Raw genomic sequence first — 21423 nt, 5'->3', positions numbered from 1 at the left:
CCACGATATGATATTTGTTCTGAAATTGTGCAGTCAGCATATCTTTCATTTTTACGTCTGTATACCCGCTCACGACCATCCGGCGTTCTTAAACAAACCCTGGATTCATCTGTGAATAGTATGTTTCAACTCTATATTAATATTATTTATGCTTATATTATATTTAATATATAATATTATTTATGTTTATATGTTTATATTATATTATTATAATATTATTTATAATTATTTATGTTTCAACTATAGTATGTTCCACTCAAAATGCGATCTTGCAAACCTCCGTCGGTGTTGTGGATGCCGAGGAAGTAATTGTGGACATCTTGCTGGCCTTCGTGAATAAAGTCCAGCTTCTGCTAATCTTCTACGTATCGTTCTTTCACTTACACTTACTCCATGAAGTATTCGCGAGTCATTTTTTAGACACAGTAGATCTTCGATCTCTTAAAGAACTAATGGTGACAAAGTGATCATCAGCTGCAGTGGTCATTCTCCTTCTGCCAGAGCCTTGTCGTCTAGTAAAAATTCCCGTCTTTAAATAGCTATTCCAGGCATCTCGAACTGTAGACCACGGAAATCTCAGATTACGGGCGACATAACTTTTGCTACGGCCATCCTCTATTAACGCAACAATTCTACCCACGTCTGCTGGAGTTAATACCATATTGACACACAACAAATTATAATAGTGACACTGTCAAACTTTATGTCACATTAGTTGCGTCCTTAGCCAACGTCGATAATTTTTAACCGAAAACTTGACATTAATTATCTAAAAATAAGCTTCAAATCAGCGGTTTAATAAAAAATTTGCAGCTCGCAGCAGAAATGAGATAATGGAATGAATCAAAAATCGAAATGTTTAGAATACATCAAAGATTACAAGGAACAGTATGTAAACAGAATTATCCACCTTAATTTTCCTACAGGGTCTTTTGAAATTACGAGAAAAAACAACAGTTTGGTTTACTCCTGTATAATATAGCCTAAACGAAAAATGCTACTTTACAAAATGATTTTAAAAAGTCACAACAAATGTATCTAAAAACTGATGGCAAAATCGGGAGAATCTGATAAAAAATTATAAAACATCAAACTTCGCCAATATTTGAGGGTGGCGGAATTTTGTACCGGCGAATTTAGATGACACGAAAAATAGAAAAATTTCAAATAATATTGAAAAGTTTGATGCCACATCTTATGAGAACAAAGTTTACTATTTGTAAAATATTATCTTTTACATTCATCATTATTTTTCCGATTCATTATTATTCGAGAGGCACAAGACAAATTCCTTGAAATTCAACTATTTATTTATAAACTGGCGAAAAAACCGATAATAGGTACCTGCTATACAACTTTCTAGATTCATTAACAGAATCACAATTCAGGGATTGTCTATTTGCTGTAAAAAAATCTCTGGACTGTCATGTTAAAAAATATCATGAATTTCTGAAAGCTAATTGCACAAACTTACAGCTTGACTTAACGAGACACAAAAATTTCATTGGAATAAAATGTACTAATATATACTATGAAAGCTTTAGGTCTATACGGAGACTAGTCTATGATCAGAGATTTCATCAGTTGACTGCGTGCCAGAAGTGGCAACAAAATCTGTATCAGAAACGAATATTGGGTCTAATAATTTACTGCTATGACTAGTAATATGTGTAGGCTCACTCAAAATTTGGTAGAACTACACTATCATACTGCATTGTTATTTCTGACAAAATATTATCAAAATCCTGTATATACAAATTTAGATGTGAAGGTCTATAAAAATTGGCAATATCAATTGTTTTAGATTTTTTTTAAAACAAATGTTTTCAAGTGTATTTGAAGCATTAAAATTCAATTTGATTTATTCAACATTAAATTATTTTTGAAGTAAGCTCCTCTACCAGGTTCTCTATTACAATTAAAAAGTGTATATCCCGGTATCTCAGAAATCGAAGTACATATCTTCAAAATTATTAATTATTAATCCATCTTTTAGTTAATAAAACTGCATCAAATTTATTAGTATCAATAACTAGAGTTTTAAAATTGTTAAATCCTGTATTTATACAACGTAGGTAAATTTGTGCAATTTTCATAATAAGGAATAAAAATTAACAGATAATTAATTTAGAATAAAACTTAATAGTGTAATCACGTTCATGCCAATCAATCGCCATATTCAATTTATTTAACAGCCTTATCTATATATACCTATATATATATATATATATAAAAGTTATGATAAAAAAAGATAAATGGTATGTATATGTATATTCTATTTTAGACCAATAGGACCCAAGGGTAAAAGACCATCAATCAAAGAAATATACACAGATACGACTCTAATCTTAAAAACAAATCCCAATCACAGCTTATAACCTTAGTTCAGGAGCTGCATTTAACTTATAATTATTTTATTAAATTTAATAAAAAAACAAAATATATACAGTGAAACTTCTCTAACTCGAATCTTCAAGGGACAGACTGAAAAATTCGACTTATGGAAAAATCGACTTACAGAAAAAAACGCCTAATTAAGGGGTTATTGTTTATTAGTACCAAAAAAAGTATTTTCTTCGTATAAAACTAAAATTTTGTATGTTGTATGTGTTACATAATATGTATGCATATCAATATGTTTTAATTTTTTTTAAAGAAGTCAGTTATTGTGTAAAATTGGTCCATTTTTCCTTATCTATAAAATCTTCTAATAAATTTAAAGAATTGTGTATTTCATATGGAATATTTTCTCTGGATAAAATAAAACATCTTATCTTTTCAATAGCAGAAATCGTCTCGTCAATTGTAGGTGTCGGAACAGTCTCACCTTCGCTTTGGCCATCATCTTCATTTTCTTCAGGGTCTGAAACAATACAAAACAATTCTTACAATCTAAAAAGGCATAATCTAGACTAGCCTACCTTTTTTATTTGGAACAAGATTTTCTATTACGCTTTCTAGGATCTCTTCATCAGTTGGAAAACCTGTTGTTTGTACATTATCATCAATCGTCACATAGTCTTCAAATGAAACATCACTCATGTTTATAGCCCTTCTGTATGAGGTCCACAGGGTTTTTAATTCAGATAATGGAACAAGGTCATCCTCGTCCCAGTTATCAGCATCTTGTTGAACTTTATCTTTAACAAATCCTGCTTTTCTAAAGCAATTAGTAATGGTTTGTTCTTTTACGTCCAGAGTCCACGTTTTATTAAGATCTTGAATTGCGTCAAGTAACTTCACAGTTGTAGGAGTTGCCACTTCCATATGGGCTAAAACTTTCATAACAATCCGCTTCCTATAATGTTGCTTCAAATTTTTTATAATTCCTTGATCCATGGGTTGTAAGATTGACGTAAGGTTAGGCGGAAAATATTCAAGTTTAATATTTTTTAACTTAGATTCAACAGACTTGGGATGTGCAGGACAATTATCAACGAATAGTAAAACTTTTCTTCTTTGGGCTGCAAATTTCTTATCAAGCTTTAATAGCCATTTTTCATAAATCTCACTTGTCATCCATGCTTTTTTATTAAACTCATAATCCACTGCAAATGATTTAATGCCCTTAAAACAACGTGGATTCTTTGACTTACCAATGATTAGCAACCTAAGCTTTTCAGTCCCACTCATATTACTTCCAACCATAACTGTAATTCGTTCCTTGCTGTTTTTGCCACCATGGCATTTTTGTCCTTTAAATGCTAGTGTTTTGTTGGGTAAACATTTAAAGAAAACTCCTGTTTCATCAGCATTAAAAATGTCATCCTTATCATATTGACCGATCAGAGTGGGCAATACATTCTTTTGCCATTCTTCACAAGACGCCAAATCTGCAGAAGCACTTTCACCACATAAAGACATTTGAACGATGTTATGCCTAGTTTTAAACTTATCTAACCATCCTATGCTAGCTGCAAAATCGTCCCGCCCTAAAGCAGTTGCAAACTCCTTAGCTTTTTCTCTTATAAGAGTTCCAGATAGAGGGAGATTTTTATTTCGTGCCGTAGTAACCCACTTAAGCATTGCTTCATCAATATCTTCATTCACACAAGGTGTAAGCCTTCTCCTCTTACAGTTTGAAGCGTAATCATCTTTTTTTTCTAAAAGTCTATCCTTGTTTTTTAGGATCGTTGACAGAGTATTGGGTGGTATCCCAAACTGTTCGGCAATATCCTTCTTTTTCTTTTCACCTTTTTCCACTTCAGCAATTAATTTCAATTTCTCACATAATGGTAAGCACTTTAAATTTCTCTTAGCCATAATTATTTTTAATAAAAACAAATTGTCTTAATTCGCATACGCACCAAAAAACTGTAACCACAAAACCGCCACGTCGCGATGAGAGCCTTTTTCCGTTTGAAATAATAAAAAGAAAAATGATGCAATAGCAAATCCATGTAACAAACAGATTTTTTCCTAGAAAAATGTCTGTACTTCCCCGCAAAATTCGAGTTAGCCATCGGCAATGCGTTAAAAGTTATTTCGACTTATAGAAAAATTCGAGATAGAGAAATTCGACTTATAGAGATAAAATATCATATAATCTTGATGATACCTTTTTTGGTAGTATAAAATATTCGAATTAGGGAATATTTCGAAATAAAGAAGTTCGAATTAGAGGAGTTTTACTGTATAAACAAAAAAAATTTTTTTTCTTACCTAACCATTGTATCAGTACTAAAAATAATACATGTAAAAAAAGTAATAGGCAAAAATAAACAATAAAAATTAAGTTCGTTAGTAACAGTCTGATTGCATACAAATTAGTAGAATAAATGAAATTAAGAGTCACCTGTAAGAAGCCAGTCTGGCAAGCCTTACAATTTATTCCGTTCTTCCATGGTTTTTATGTAATTAATATTATTTCCCTTTTTAACACACACCACACCATTATAGCACCTCACTGTTTTGTACGAATACTTTTGTACCGCAGTCGCCAAAAGTGCACCACGAGACTGTGTTATTAGGTCTTCCTTAATTTGAATGTTTGTTGATTTCAGCCTTTTTAATGTTTTAACACAGATAATCGTACCGCGTCACTTGCAAATTTTACGAGGATAGCGGGCGGCCTATCGTTGGGAGTTTTGGAGCCAACTCTGTGACAACTTATAATTTGTTTATCTGCTACCGGAATCTCGATTTTTCTAAATAAATCCATAATTTTGGAGCGCAGATCCTCTTTTTCGGTTTTAGGCATGCAGGGGTAATTGCGCTTAGGGGGTAATGCCGCTCACCCTATTTACTTGACACATACGTTGCCTAGAAACACAGCACATGGGCGAGGGGGTGATGTCGGTGCCGCCCAGCGCCATAATAGCAGTTTGCTTCCGTAGCCGTAAGAGTGAAGTGCGTTTGTTTCTTTTCGGCAGCTTTCATCTAATTTTTAGCTCGGAATTTTTAGCGGTAAGTCAAGATTTTCAACACTTTTAATCACATGTATTATTATCTAAAGTACTAAGACATTCTGTTTTGTGATAATGTAAACATTGTTGTGCAATTGTATTTGTATATATTTTATATTTTAAATCAAATATAAAACGGTCATTTGGGGTTATGGCGCTCAAGTGAGCGTCATTACCCCATTAGTAAAGGTTTTTTTTTCAGAATATGCCCAGAAAACGTGAAAGGACCACTGCCAAAGCGGCTTGGACCGAAGAAGACCTACTGCATGCCAGAACTGCGATTGAAAGGGGGATGTCGAAAAGACTAGCAGCAAGAACATATAAAATTCCATTTACTACATTAAGAGATAGGCTAAAGAATCAAAACATAGGCCGTCCACGACTGGGTCGTAAACCAGTTTTTAATCAACAACAAGAAAGTGAAATAGCTGAACAGGTTAAGCTGCTGGGATCAATATACTATGGATTAAGCGTTACAGATTTGCGTAAATCCGTTTACAAGTATGCAGAGATTAACAGTATCAAAAATAATTTTGATAAGAACAGCAAAATGGCTGGGTTAGATTGGGTACAAGGTTTTATGCGACGCAACCCTTCTGTTGCTGTACGTAAAGCTGAAGCAACAAGTTTAAATAGGGTTTCTGCTTTTAACAAAGAAGAGATTACTCACTTCTACCAAATGCTTGGTGACCTAATGGAAAAGTATAGGTTTCCTCCTAATAATATATACAATGCTGACGAAACAGGGATCACAACCGTCACAGATCCGGGAAAAGTGCTTGCAGAAAAAGGGCAACGAAGAGTAGGCGCAGTTACGAGCGGCGAACGCGGCAGAAATATATCAGTCATGTGTGCCACGAGTGCGGCTGGGAACTTCGTACCACCAATGTTTATTTTTCCCAGGCAGAGGATGACACCGTTACTAGAAAAGGATGGACCGCCTGGTGCATTTTACACCCACTCCAAGAATGGCTGGATAAATGAGGAATTGTTTGTAGAGTGGCTTAAACATTTTGCAGCATATGTCAAGCCTACAGAAGATTCTCCTGTACTCGTAATACTCGATAACCATAGCAGCCACATCTCCCTTCCAGCTTTTAACTATTGCAAAAAAAATCACATCGCCATGCTTTTCATTCCACCACACAGCTCTCACAGAACACAACCTCTCGATGTGTCTTTTTATGGTCCCCTGAAAGCTGCTTATAGACACGAATGCAACATGCATATGAAGACACGCTTAATGGCTAAAATAACTCCATATGACGTCGCCTGTTTATTTAACAAGGCATATGCACAAGTTGCAAACATAAGCAAAGGAGAAGCAGGATTCCGAGCCACTGGAATCTACCCTTTAAATCCAAATGTTTTTACTGAACAAGACTTCTTGCCAGCATCTCTGATGGCTCAAAACTCAGAACAGCCCACTCAAAACGAAAATGAAACTGGCGATAATCTTGGAGCTGCGCAAACTCATCACATGACGATCAATCAAGCACCTGCATCTATAGTTACTGGTTCATCACTTGATATGTCAAACCACCAAGATCATGAATCTCCTGCTCTTGATCCACTGATGGAAGCGCCAAATCAAAATCTTGAAGCTTCTGTACATGCTGCATCTAAGTCCCAGTCTATCAAAAATAAATCACCCAATTCTGGTCCATCTAACCAGGCACTTTGGGTGAACAAAAACAAACTTATGTTTCTTTTTCTAAGATAGCAACAACACCACCAACTATTGCGTCAACTTCAAAGCCAGCTCAAAGGAAGAGAAAACAACATTCTACCATATTAACATCGACTCCAATGAAAAATATATTAGAAGATAAAGAAACGAACAAGAAAACAAAACTCAATAAGACCGGAAGAAAAGATCAAACAAGAAGTAAAGTCACAGGAAATAATAGAAATAAAAATAAAAGTGGAACATATTGCAAACGCAAAGTTTTGCAAGACAGTTCATCAGATGACGATGAACAAATTGAAAATGTCTGTGACGATGTCAGTGATGATGAATTGAGTGTGGAAGGAAATGAATATAATAAATGCAATATTTGCGAAGAATTTGGAAGAAATAATGAAATGTGGTATCGCTGTACCATATGTGGGTTCTGGACTCATGCCATGTGCACCGGATGGGACTCTCCAGATGGATACATCTGTGATTTCTGTAACTAAAACTACAATGATGATGTTTAGTGATGCTCAACTATGACTAAATACTTTATTTTAGTTATTTAAGGTTGTTTTTTTTTATTTGTTCATAAAAAAATATGTGTATACGGTTATTTTTTAAAAAAGCAGATTTGAGCGTCATTACCCCTATGGCTGAGCGGTATTACCCCTAGCCAGGGGCATTGACGCTCAACCCTGATTTTTTTTTGAAGTTTTCCTACTGTTTTTAGGTAAACTATAATTACGTTTTATGTCAACATATTGACAGACAAAGAGGTAAACTTTTGTCATTTGTTCTTATTTTTAATAAAAACCAAAGTTTTATAAAAATATTGCGTTTTTTCCTTAACTGAGCGGCATTCCCCCTGCTTCCCCTAACAAACACTCTCATGTTAAGGCTTCTGGTCGATTGTTCATAATCGTCTAGCATTTGTTTACATTTTTGATTTTGCACTTTTAGGTCGTTTATTTCTGTACGCAAAGTATTACGTACGTGCAAAGTATTAGGTTTTTTGTTCAGTTTGTCAGTAAATTTATTTTCGAGCAGAGCAGCTACCTTTTGAGCGAGTCAATTCAAGAATGTAATAACGAGCGAGTCAATTCAAGAATGTGATAACTGGTGTAATTTTAACTTGACCCTATTTTCTAGAAAACTAAATATGTGTCAACAGCCAGTTATTATTTGTTAAAAAAAACTAATTTATAGGGGGATAAAAATTATTTAACAATGCCACAACATAGAACTTCTTTTTTTTTTTAAGCTTCAGTTATAATTGTGTTAACTTATATAGTAATTTACCTCTTCAATTTAAGACATGCAATGCTGGTTATTTAAGGTCTTAGTGCAAGAGGTATTTATTAGATGTGCAGTTGATTTTTAGGACATTTTTTGGTGACAGATATATTGTATGTATACATGTACTGCATTGTTATATTGTTATGTTTGGTTAAAACTGTTTTATCCTCAGTGTTATATCTTAAAAGCATTCTATTGGACTTTCTCTGTTAACATTAAAGGATGGAGAACTTAATATCCGGCGAATTGGTTGAGTGGAAGAATGGCCAGGAGACTAAACTTCGCCAGTTGCGCTATTCTTGTGCATATGATGTGAGTGTACATTTTGATATGTTTTTGCATTGTATGTACAAAGAAATACTTGAATAAAGGCGTTATTTATTTATTTTATTTAAGTTTAGATGCAAATAATATTAACACATTTTATTACTTACTCAGTTGCATCTAAACTCGACAAGGATATTCCATCCTCTGGGATCGACCCTATTGCATGAAATTATAAATACCTTAATTGAAATAAAAAAATCTTCTGGCTATCATCACTAACAAACTACATTAATTTCCTTAGTGATTTCCGGTTTGGTTTTCAATCATCCAAGATAGACTGAAGCTTTACCTGAAACTCAACAATAAAGAGGTTGTAGCAGTAGTATTTTGTGACCTGGCAAAAGTGTTTGACTGTGTGTCTTTTGATATACTGGTGCTTAACAAAACGATAGTAAAAAGTGTCTATTTTGCATTCATTGATGATTGGTCAAAAGTTGTTTTGGTTGTAAAATAACATTAGTTTTGAGACATTTTGTATGCCATTTGGATGCTATAGTGATTCCTTCGTCTAATATTATCATTTACCAATCAATATTAACTTTAATAATATCTTTGAGTTGTACTTGATTCATACTTTAAATGGAATAATAATATTGAATATGTTAAAAATACAGTAAGATCATGTAATAACATTTTTATCAATATTTGACCATTCGGCATTTTTGAATTTTGGAACAATATTCTATAAACCCTCAGATCGATTGAATCGAATTGTAAACTGATATTTGTCTAATAATCAGATAAAAGCAGTTGCAGCAATAGAATTAACCATGTGAAAACAAAAGCATACGCATCTGAGAATTTGTTAAAGTTGTACATGTAGCTTTGGATGACGAATATCCTGTATAAGTGTGCTATTTATTTAGTTTCTTCATTTTTTTTATCCGACCTTTTCTTAATTCATTAATTAAAAGCACTTATCTATTTAAATCAATATAGACCATTAATTTTGTTCTTGTCTTCAGAACCAGCATGGATTCTTCCAGAATAAAAGACGAGCAAGTATCACTTAACTCAGTAAAAATTGAAGGTCAAGAAGAAGATCCGAATACAGAGTACACAATCATAGTTCAGAACGTAAACGAATTTGGAGAAGTGACACAACAGATTGTCGACCCCAGCAACATACCTAAACTTTTAGGAGATCTTTCAAATAATGCAGATGGCTCTGTTCAGATCGTTCACTTGGAGGATGGGCAGTATACATATATTGTACAGTAAGTCCTTTTAAATATACTCAGTGTAGGTAATATAAATATTAAAATTAATAATGTTGTAAAGTCGGGATCAATAATTATAACAAAAAAACTGGCAAATGCACATACATAAAATTACAGAAAAAATTAATTGCTTTATACCTTGTATATATAAAAGTAGAAGTTATGTAACACATAAAACAAAAATAAATGTCTATAATGTGTTTCTATTATCATATATAAGATATCTTTTATCTACAGGGAGCCCACTTAAGATGGATAGAAGGAAATATCTTAATTGTTTGTTGAGCAATCTTTTTCATTTTTGGTAGGAAGTTGTATGTCTATGAGGCACACATTTTGTCCGGGGTATAAATGCGATACCTCATAGAGGACGTTTTAATGTAGGTTTCGTATTTTTCGATCTAAAACTAAACTACCTTTAGCACACTATTTATTTTAAATCTGTTAAAATTATAGTTTATCCTCCTTACGCAAGATACTTAAGTTCTAATTTTGATAAATATTGATACAGGGTGTGTCATTAAAAGACATTTTATTTTTATTATTATTTTTTAATTACATACTTACGACACTGGATAAAAAAAAATTAAATTTCATTGAGCCATCTTTTTATAGGTGGAGCACTATGGACCGGAGCGCCTATCTAACTGAATATACAAAATCTTTCTATAAGTTAACGACAAAGAGTATTAATATTTAAAAACTAACAGGGCCGTGAAAACAAAATCATATTATTTTTAAGGCATGCTTTGAAATTGTTGGAATGTCTATGTCTCATTGTTAAGATTAATAAAATTTATGCGGTATAAGAATTAATATGCACTTAAGTTTAGCAGGAAAAGTAAAAATAGTGAGATTAGTAGGTGCGCGAAACTGTCGAGAAAATTCAAGATCAATCCAATTCGGATCACTAAATATCGTACACCACGGTGTCTAAGTAAATCCAATGTTTAATCAACGGGGTTCAATGGTAGGAGAAAATCATTGCATTTTTAAATCATTGCCGCTGATTCCAATATCCAGTTTAAGAAGCTTTGATAGTATGCGGAAGAGCATAGTTTTAAAATGTTTGAAAAGAAATGGAATTAAACCCTTTAACCCAGCGTCGGTACGGTTGTAATCTTTAGCTTCTACTTTACTCTGACTTCTGTGAGAAACATGAATCACATGTATTAACAGAATGCTCCAAGCAAACAAATTTATTACAAGTAACGCATACATAAAAAGATTTACTTACTCCGGTCACAAATGAAGCACCTTCCACTTTTCTTTGCTTCTTTCCAGGATTTATGTAACACCGTCCCTCTCACGCAAAGGCTGTAGAACTTCCCCTGTGATCTCTGAAATTTTCCTTTTAAGACATACCGGAAGCCTCGGATTTAAATGTCGGTTTTTTAGATATGGAAGAAGTAAATCTTTTTATGAATTCCCTACATTTCAGTGGTTTTTCAGTATTGGAATTGAAGACAACAAAGGAGTTCACTGAGGCTGTGCTCAATAATGAAAAAAACACTGTTAGTGGCCTGTTACGTGGCCTACTATTACGTGACACATTATAGTTACTTGAGAGTTCATCAACTACATCGACTCCCTCTTTTGTAGAATTATAAAAGGTTACAATTTCTGGTTTGCGTTTGTCTCTCGTGGAATCATCAATTTGATCAGAATGGTGTAATGTCGATAAAAGTAATACATTTTTCCTTTTTTTAGGATACAAGGATTACATCTTTTTGAAAAGCAAATTTAGAGCTATACGGAGTTCGATCTTTCAGTTGTAAAATTTGCGATGGTATTTCCTTTTTATTTTTTCGTAATATGCCTAGTGACATCAGCTTATATTCACGAAGCAATCTAGTAACCAGGGGGTAGCTAGTAAACCAATTATCGAAGGTGAAATTACGACCAGTATTTTTGATTGGTTTAGCGAGCCGCATAACTATATCGTCGGGCCGGTTACTCAAATTGAATGGCCCATCTGGCTGTTTTCTGACATAAACTTCTTGAGCTAAAACGAAAAATGTTTTGGCGTCCACTAGTGCAAATATTTTAAACAACGCCCCCTAAATGATTCTAATTTTTCATCAATGTGTGTACACAGCTATACAATTCTCAACAAATATGTCGAAGATCCCTCTTATTGGGACAAGTTTATCTAAACGACGCCTTTCATCTCGAGTTTCCCTGTTGTCAAAGCGTAGACACTGCAAAAGAACACCGAACCTCTTCTGAGACATCGTTGTTCTAAAAACACCCACTCCTAAGCCATCGGCCCATAAGTCATCTATATTGCTTGCCTTCCCGATTTCAAGACTCTTAGGTATAAAAGTCCTAAGAATGCTTTTAGCTCTGTAGTTTTTTATTTGTATATTGTACAGTATCCAAAAGCATTACATCAGTGAAGAAACGCTGCCAAAATTCCAATGGTTCTTTCATATCTCTAAATTGCCGCTTGACTTTTGGTAGATGAGTCATTATATTTTCTGCTCTTACCTTTACAGCTAAATTTCGGTACCTCTGCTGCCATTTTGTAGAGTCAAAATTGGCTGACGTTTCACTTATATGATCATCCTCTGCTTCCGAATCTGATGCTAAGACGTTCTCCGCAAGATCTCCATCATCCGTTTCTGCCCATAAATAAAGTAAACGCTTTTGCTCTGCTTCATAAGAACACATTCTAAAATCAATTCCATAATTTAGAACAATTTGTAAAAAATAAAGCTAAAGTAATTGTCTTGCACAATGGCAGATCCAAATTGAGCAAATGTACGGTGGGGTATGGAAGGTATCATTGCAAACGAAGCGTCCTACTACATGCGCGAAACGTTACTGATCGGAATCAACACGTCTGGGAGTGGCCAACAGTGTAAAGTGAATAACTCTATGGCCTCATCTGGCCAGTTGGCATCGGATATTCAACTTATAGCGTTAAAAGATTAAATTTCTGCGGGAAATAAAATGATCTTTAAAGGCCTGCATCGTCGCTGTATAGGTTTCAGGAACTTGCACAAATTGCAGCATAATTTCTTCCGTCTCCTCGCCAAGAATATACATTAAAATATTAATTTTCCAGGCTTTGTATTCTATCCAAACAGTTTTCGCCACTGTGGCAAACTTACTCGAACACTCTTCAAGCGTAAACACTACAAACTATTAGCACTAATACCGCAGCCACCATGTTCCATTGGTTTCTTTTAATAATAAAGCTAGATAGTTGTGGTTTAATAATAGTAAGGATACATAAAGCACCAAGGATAGTGCTCGTAAATTATTATAAGAATGCAATAAAACGGTTCCCACATATTTTAATCTCTACCAAAACCGATCAGGTCAAGTTACCTTGACTAATGGCATAAGAATTTTCAAGGTTGTAACAAATAGAGTAATTTTGAAACTCACATTCAAAAATTGTTTTATTGTCTTAACCCATATTTTACCAGGGCATGAAAAAACAACAATTTTTCGAATAGCAATATTTATTATGTATTAAAATAGGTTAGAAAAGAAGATTATGACACGAAACAAAAGTTACATTAAAAAACTTTCAAAAAAGGGCATGTTGCGTTTTCGCATCATTGGCTAAATATATGAACAAAAAAAACGTAATTTTACTTTTTATGGTAACGCTCAAAACAATCGGTATGGAGGGGCACGTTGCATTTTTTACATAAAAATACCGTTTGACTACTACATATTTTGCATCTACGTCTGGAGTGGAGCGCAATTTAGTCATAATATGACCAATATTATCATATCTTTGCTCAAGAACTGCCTTAGGGGTAGTAATAGATGTACGAATGGCAGATTCAGTTTTTATCAGACGAAGAGCAATGTACGATTTAAAGTCTAGTTGAGTAATATTTTTGTCACTGACAATGTTATAAACCTTCCAACAATTGACTAAAGTGCTATCTATAGTGTTAACGAACAAAGGCCACCACCACTTTTTTCCAGATATCCCTATTCTATAATTGGCTATCCCGTTATCGTGGAGATCTACCCCCCCCCCATGAATTTGTTGTACATCTTGATAACATTAGGTTGCTGAATAGGATTGTCTTTTTTTGCTTTACGGTCATACCTTTTAGCTCTGTATAATGGTTCGTCATTGTAATGGTTACTTATTACTGTGACCACTGAATTATCGTTCCATTCCACAACTAATGAGACCCCACTGACAGTGTCATGTGCCGAAATGTAGTAGCCGCGTTTTTGTTTAGAAACACTTTTGGTCCCTTCTAAAGGACGGCGGAGAGTTTTGTTTTCCCTTATAGTTCCGCTCGCAAAATAACCTTTATCGGTAAGATATGGAAATAATTGAAACGAAGAAAAATAATTATCAAAAAATACCTGATGCTTCATTGGGTCATTCACTATAGACAACAACTTGCTCACCCATACCTAATATAGATTTTTGTTTATTTGGATTTGCTCCTGCGTATGGAATGAACTGATATAAATAACCGTCTTACGAACAAATACACCATAATTTAAAACCAAATCTAACCTAATAAACATTTTGCAGGAGTGCCTGCCAAAGTAAGGAACGATTTGTTTGTCAATGGACAGACAGTGTGAAAATATACCAAACTGTAACATTTTCTGATTTATGAGATCAAAAAATGGCCTAAGCTTACAAAACTTGTCATTTTTATCTAATTGTGCGTTATCTGACAAATGGAGGTTTTTTTTATATTGTAAAATTTATTTCGACTCATACATTTTTTCACAATGTCTATCCCCTTGTCTTCATCAGTTGACCAATATAGTTGTGTTTGTGGTAGTTTATGATAACCTGTACATATTAGCAGTCCTATAGACTTTAGTAATTCATATTTATCCAACTCAAAATCATGTGAATTATTGTCTTTTGCATATTTTTCCGAAAATGTTACAATAAGATTTAATACTTGGTCATCAAAGAACAAAAAGAAAATGTCTAAAGGCGACTTTCCCTGGAGTAAATCTACCAATTTCTCAAGCGCAGGGCCTTCATTCGAAATAGGCTGGGACATCATAGGAATTGAACACTTTTTTTCATTTTGGTTCCCTACTTTGAAACTGGTTGGTGTTAGACCTTTCGATTTTCCGTTTCTTTTCTGCCAAACTCTCATCATCAGACGAATCCCAGTCAAATTCTTTGTCCTGTCTTATCTGTAATTCAAATGTGCCCGCTATGTCCACATCATGGAATTTTTGCCATCGCGATGCGGTCGTCGCCTCGCATGATTTCGGCTTCTGTTGTGAGGTATCGATGGAAGCGGGGATAAGTGTCCAGGCTAGAACTATCGATCGGCTACGATTCAGCTAAACAAATCTCTCCTGTATTATGCTTACCAATAATAAACAATAATATTCGAAAGTATGTTTAGACACTAAAATTTTGCTTGAATTGAAATAAAAATTTAAAAATCAAAACACTGGTTTCTTTATTGAGTGTCTTAAAAATCTTTTTAATTCAACCTTAGTAAATACTATAGTAACGTTAGATATTTCATTTTTTATTCTCTTTATATTATTAAAAAAAAATTAATATGACTGTTGCGTTTTCGCATCATAATCATTGGTAAAAAATGGGTTAAACATAAAAGTTGTTAACCAAAGCTACCTACTAAAACTATCTAAAGTATACATTTAAAAAATAATAATAAAAATAAAATTAAAATGTGTCACCATGTTACGGTAACATCACAAAAGTATAAGCAAATAGAGCGAACAGACTTTGTATTCGACGTGCATGACAATAGGAGATTGATGATTTGCTGCTGTTAAACCTATAGGGATGAAGATTTGTCATCTTGGCTCAAAAGGGAAACTTCGTTAGGTCCGAGAATTGACGCTATTTCTTCCAGATGATTTATGGTTGCTTTCAAAAATGCCGTTTAAAGTTCTTAATTTTTTAAAGCTTTTATTAGTCTCTCAGGGGCGGGTGTGCTTTTTTCCCTCCGAAGAAAAACTGCTTTTAGGTAGTAAACGCAAATATAGAGCACTTTTACTCAATACAAAACCTTCAAACCTTAATACAGTAGTAAGCTGTTGAAGAGACTTGATGCTCCTTAGAGATTCTTCTTGTCATCGTTCGTATGCCGCTGATCCATGCGTAGCTAGATTTACAATTGCCTCTAATATACCAGGTTGACTTTTCTCCATTCTGGGACTTCCAGAAGCATCTTTCATTTTTAATGGCTTCTTTACCTCGGGATGTTCTTCGCAAAGTTCAGCTAAATTTTCTCTTTTATTTTCTCTAAATTTTTGATACTCAAAATATATATGGAACTATAAGCTGTAAAAAAATTAAACATTTACCTGTGATTTAGCTATTCTTCTTATACTTTAATGATAATGTAAAAGTAATGCAAAATGCGAAAATAATCATGACACTGTGATGCTCAACGTGAACCTTTTGAACCAGATTGATTAGACAACTTGTCGAATAAAGAAGAATACTTGTCAAGTATATGGCCGAACGCAAATATATGCTATAATACTTCGAAAATCAAAACATTTCAGTTCGTTGTGCACTAGTACGCTTAATCATTTAAATTTTATATTGATGCAAATATTGGTGACAGATAAGGCACATTACCCTGTCAACAGAGCTTAATGCGCATATATTTGATAACAATAAAGGTGCGTTTATGTGAAAAATGTATTTACACGAGTAAAGCAGAGTAGGGGCTTTATCGACAATCAGATGACTTGGCGTTAATATTTAGAATTGAAAAAATTAAACTACGTTGTGCTATTGGAAAAAGTGCTAAAAAAATCTTTACGTCGCGTGGTTTATGATACCCACCCCCTAGGTCACAATTTGTGACGTATTCCGGACCCCCTTCCTCTCCCTGAGCGCGTTAGATAATTTATTGATGGCCCCAAACTAGAGACATGATCTTCAAATTTTAAATTAATATCAATTTTCAAACTCAGAAATTCGGTTAAACTAGAAGGATTAACCAAGTACACTATTAAAAGCCTGAAGATTGCATTTGAAAGTAAGAATTTTGGTTTTAGAGCTGTTAAATACTAGATTGATACTAGCACATCATATTGTTTATATAGTATTAACCCACACAGAACAGATACTGCCAGTGAACATCGGTGGGTGCTACAATAAATATCTACATGTTGTAGTAAGACATTGAACTTTTGTCTATAAAGCCAACACATGGCTCCCCAAACCATTGTAGTCCCACCGCAAAAAAACGATAACTCTCCATACTGTTTCAAGCAAAAATATCACTAAACGAAGCCCGAAACTCATTAACCCATTTGGAAACAGTGCATATTTTCCAAATGATAGTTTTGATAAATTCACGCTTATTGGAGATAAGCGGTAAAAGCGCTCTTTGATATCCATATTTTCAACGCATACACATATTTCTTTACAATTGTCCCTTTTTGTTAAAAACGATTTCTGAGAGGGGTAGTTGGCAATTTCCTCTTTCTGCAATCTTACTCCCTGCGGTCAATCTTCGCTTCAGACAATTAAACATTATGGCTGTGCACCAATCTTCTCTAATCGCTGAGGCCTCTCCTCCTCAACCATTTCCAATAATGCTTTTTCTTTACTTTCGAGGACAGCAAAAAATACTAATAAAAATTAGTAAAAATAATGAATATTCACTGGGTGTTCGACTTTTATTTGCGATGTGTTATAGAACCGAGGAAGCTCTTGCAAATGGAACCCCACAATACGAAATGACGCAATCCGAAGAGTATCAAATTATTGAAGAATACGTTGATCAACCACCTCAAAATATTGAATCAAATGTTGAATACCAGACGCTTTATGTCACCGATGAACAAGAAGAAGGTACCCGTTTATCCTTGAGCCAAAATTGATGTCTTCTATTTTTAATTACATTTCTAGGAAACATGGGGGAAGCGGAAGTTTATACAATATCAGTGGAAGATACCGAGGCGGGAAAGAATAGTGAATATGCTGAATCTACTGAAGAAGAATATATCCAAGGAATGGTTGAAGAAGAGGAACAACAGATGACCGTATTAGAACAAGAAGAAGATGAAGAAGAATCATTAATGAAGGAAAATACAGGCATTAATACTCAACAAAAACCCATAGTTTTGTTTAGTGTTGCTGAGGAAACTGTTGCAACCGAAAAACTTAGTGTAAAGCAGGAAGATACCACTGAAGAATATGAAGGTAAGTTAGATTAAACTTGTTTATAAAAACTAACAAAAGGAAAAGAAAAGGGTGACAAACATGCGCTAAGCATTGACTTCCTTTTCAAGGTTTATTAAGAAACTACAATTTTTAAAGAATTTAGAAAATTCGATTAAAAACAGATAAAAGGTAATAACTTTAAGTCAACATATTTTTTTCAACCTTTACAACATTTTTAAAATGCAAAGGTATATACAGAGCGAGTCTCTAACTTAAAATAAATTCACTAAATCAAAGATGTTCTTTTTACGGAAATATAGTCGGGCACGTCGATTAATATATTAAATTGCCTTTATTTTACTGAAAAAATGTATAACAGGGTGTGTCAAATGTGAGATATGACGTCATCGATCATTAAATATTTTTTATTATTTTTATAAATCGCAACCCTGTTGGAGGAGTAGGGTTTTCCTGAATCTCCAACATCTAAGGGAAGTGCAACACTTAATGTTACACCACGTAATAAACCGCGTAACTGATTCTAGTATTGACTTCGAAGGACCACAACCATAGGTTGAATTTTATGAAAGGCAAAAGTTACATTAAAACACACATAAGGGTTACTTCTTTACATCCCTTTAATATTGTAAAAAAAATCCGTTTTTTACATAACACTACTTCAAATGCGTAATACTTCACATTTATTTACCCAACACTTACATTTAGGGGTACAGCAAACTTCTAATACTAAAACACCTGTTTTTTAATGATTATTATTAAAGGGTGTAACAAGTTACACACGCATCCAATATTTCAGTTTTTTACTCCTTTTATTTTAAAATATTTATAAACATTATCTATGATTTAATAAACATTATCTAATTCGAAAAATGAATTAAATTTAAGAGTATTTCTTTAATACGTATTCAAAATCTTGTCCATTTACTAACTGCGAATACCCTAAATGGAACTAAAACTCGGTTTGAACATTTCTAATTACTTCGCCAGAAATTAGCCTACACTCCTGTCTTACTCGTTCTTATTGAAAGAAATCGTCCATATTCTCAAAGAGACCTTGATATAAATAAATCAAAAGAGAACAACACAAAGTCTCGGTCTCACAGTCAGTCAGCTTGTCTGGTAGTCATGAACAAAGCTGATTATGTGGATAAAGTTTCGGAATTTCTATCTGGCGATGATATTGTTTTGATAAATAAAGATCCCACTCCTAGCTTTTCTAACCAAAGTTAAGAGCTGTCTGGACCGTTACCTTATAACTTTAGAGTATTTCGAGTCCAATAAAGCCAACCTATACCCTATGAACCCTGGAACTCCCTCACTGTACGGCTTACCAAAAATACATAAAGAAGGTATTCCTATGAGGTCAGTGGTTTCTTTTGTCAGTTCGCCCTACTATAGACTGTCCTCTTCGCTTAACACTACTCTCAGGACAATAATAGGATTTCAAAATGAATTTTCGATCAAAAATTCAATAGAATTTTGTAAAAAATATTAATATACCCGATAATGCTATTTTGATTTCCCTGGACGTAAAAAATCTTTTTTCCAGCATACCCGCCTCGGAATGTGAAACGTTAGTTGAAGAATTGCTTAACTCCACCAACCTCCCTAAGTTAGTTATAGACAACCTCGCATGTCTTTTATCGCTGGTTTTCAAACAAAACGTTTTTAAATTTAATGGAATTTTTTTTTAAGCAATCAGCAGGACTTGCTATGGACTCATGCCTTTCACCTTTCTTAAGCGAAGTATTTATGAGCCATTTAGAAAATCAGATTATGGTTGGAAATTTTTTAATATTTATAATTACATACAAGAGGTAAATCAATTACATTTTTCTAGTCTGGAGAGGAAAGGATGATGATTTAGCGGGATTTTTGAATTTTGTAAATTGCCTTCACAGTAACATAATTTTTACTTTGGAAAAAGAAGTTAATAAAACTTTGCCGTTTTTGGATTTAGTTCTGACTAGGTACAACAATAGAATAATTTTTGAAGTATACAGAAAACCATCCGCAACGGATAATATTATCCAATTTAATTCCTTTTCTCCTGGCCAATACAAGTTTGCTGCTTTTAACTCTCTCATCTATAGATTATTTAATTTACCTCTCTCCAATGCAGCCTTTAAAAAAGAGTACGATATAATAAAATCCATTGCAATCAACAATAACTTCCCTTTATCAAATTTCAAAAAACTATATTTTAAGTTTTTTAATAAGTACAAACTTTCGTACCACATTGTGCATCAGGAGAAAAGGGAACGTAATAATAAAAATTTCAGTTGTTTAACTTACTTTGGAGGTATTTTTCAAGGGGTGGCGAAATTCTTTAAACCTATTAACATCGAAATCGCTTTTAAAACTTCTAATTCCTTAAAAAAAATCTGGTTAAACCATTGTATTATACAGATCCGTTTTCGAAATCAGGAGTTTATAGTTTGCATTGTGCCAATTGCCCCAAAATTTATGTGAGACAGTCTGGGAGGAAAATTTAAACAAGGATACAAGAACATATAGGTCTGGTGAACAAGTTTAAAGACATCGATACTGTCGAGACCAAGTCAGCGTTTGCCAATCATTTATTGTCAACAGGTCATAATTTTTCCTACCCCAATAATGTGGCAGTGGTTCATGACTTCCAGAAGGGAAAAAAGCTGGATCTATCTTCTAGAGAAGCTAAACATTACAAGAGCGAAGAAGAGTCCAGTTTTGACTTGCGTTAACGACGTGTTCAATTTTGAGCCGGGACTCATTTTTAATAACATCATCTAGTCCCCTCGTTTCTTTTCAAGCTATCGCATGAACGGTGTGGCCTAACGGTCAACGCAGCGAACCTCAACAGTTTTGCTGTGAGGTGATAGGTTCATATCTCAATAGTTCCTTTTTCCTTTTTTATTATTTTCTTGTATTCGAGTTCTATGTTGTTAACAAATAAAAGAATTTTTTGAGACCGAGACTTTGTGTTGTTCTCTTTTAATTTAATCGTTCTTTCAAATCCTCAATATTGGCCGGTTTGGTCTTAAAAACTTTGCTCTTCAAGTACCCCCATAAGAAAAAGGCCCCAGGTGTTAAATCCGGAGACGTGGGTGCCGATTCAAAGAGACCTCTTCTGCCAATCCATCTACCTGGAAATACATCATCGAGGTACTCACGGACAGATCTTGCAAAATGAGGAAGCGCGATTCTAAATATCCGGCTCCAATAAGATTTTCTTGAAAGGAAATCGGTCCTATTTCTCGATCACCAAAGATCCCTGTCCAAACGTTGACTTTTTCTGGTTGTTGTGTGTGGCCTTCGCTCATCCAGTGTGGATTTTTAGTCTGCCTAATAACAAAAATTTTGACGATTTACCTC

At 34.0% G+C, this 21423-nt stretch overlaps 1 protein-coding gene and 1 long non-coding RNA gene across 5 annotated transcripts in view; one reads left to right on the top strand and one right to left on the bottom strand.

Moving 5' to 3' along the window:
• Positions 1–21423, top strand: part of LOC126736888 (zinc finger protein 12) — an 80193-nt gene that overhangs the window by 8237 nt on the left and 50533 nt on the right. For 3 of the 4 annotated variants that reach the window (XM_050441503.1, XM_050441505.1, XM_050441506.1), the window contains exons 2-4: positions 9672–9923; positions 17582–17736; positions 17794–18087. In XM_050441503.1, the coding sequence (XP_050297460.1) occupies positions 9672–9923; positions 17582–17736; positions 17794–18087 (701 nt within the window). Of the gene's footprint in view, positions 1–8567; positions 8692–9671; positions 9924–17581; positions 17737–17793; positions 18088–21423 lie in introns of those variants that run through there. The other variant, XM_050441504.1, reaches the window with a different exon arrangement.
• Positions 15336–16517, bottom strand: LOC126736907 (uncharacterized). The gene is made up of 2 exons (XR_007660821.1): positions 16230–16517; positions 15336–16167 (listed from the first exon to the last, which is right to left on the bottom strand). It is a non-coding gene; the product is annotated as an uncharacterized LOC126736907 (long non-coding RNA).

Source organism: Anthonomus grandis, chromosome 5 (assembly GCF_022605725.1).
Source record: "Anthonomus grandis grandis chromosome 5, icAntGran1.3, whole genome shotgun sequence".
NCBI classification, from domain to species: domain Eukaryota; kingdom Metazoa; phylum Arthropoda; class Insecta; order Coleoptera; family Curculionidae; genus Anthonomus; species Anthonomus grandis.
The sequence above is the reverse complement of the archived record's forward strand: the minus strand, read 5'-3'. Positions and strand labels throughout refer to the sequence as shown.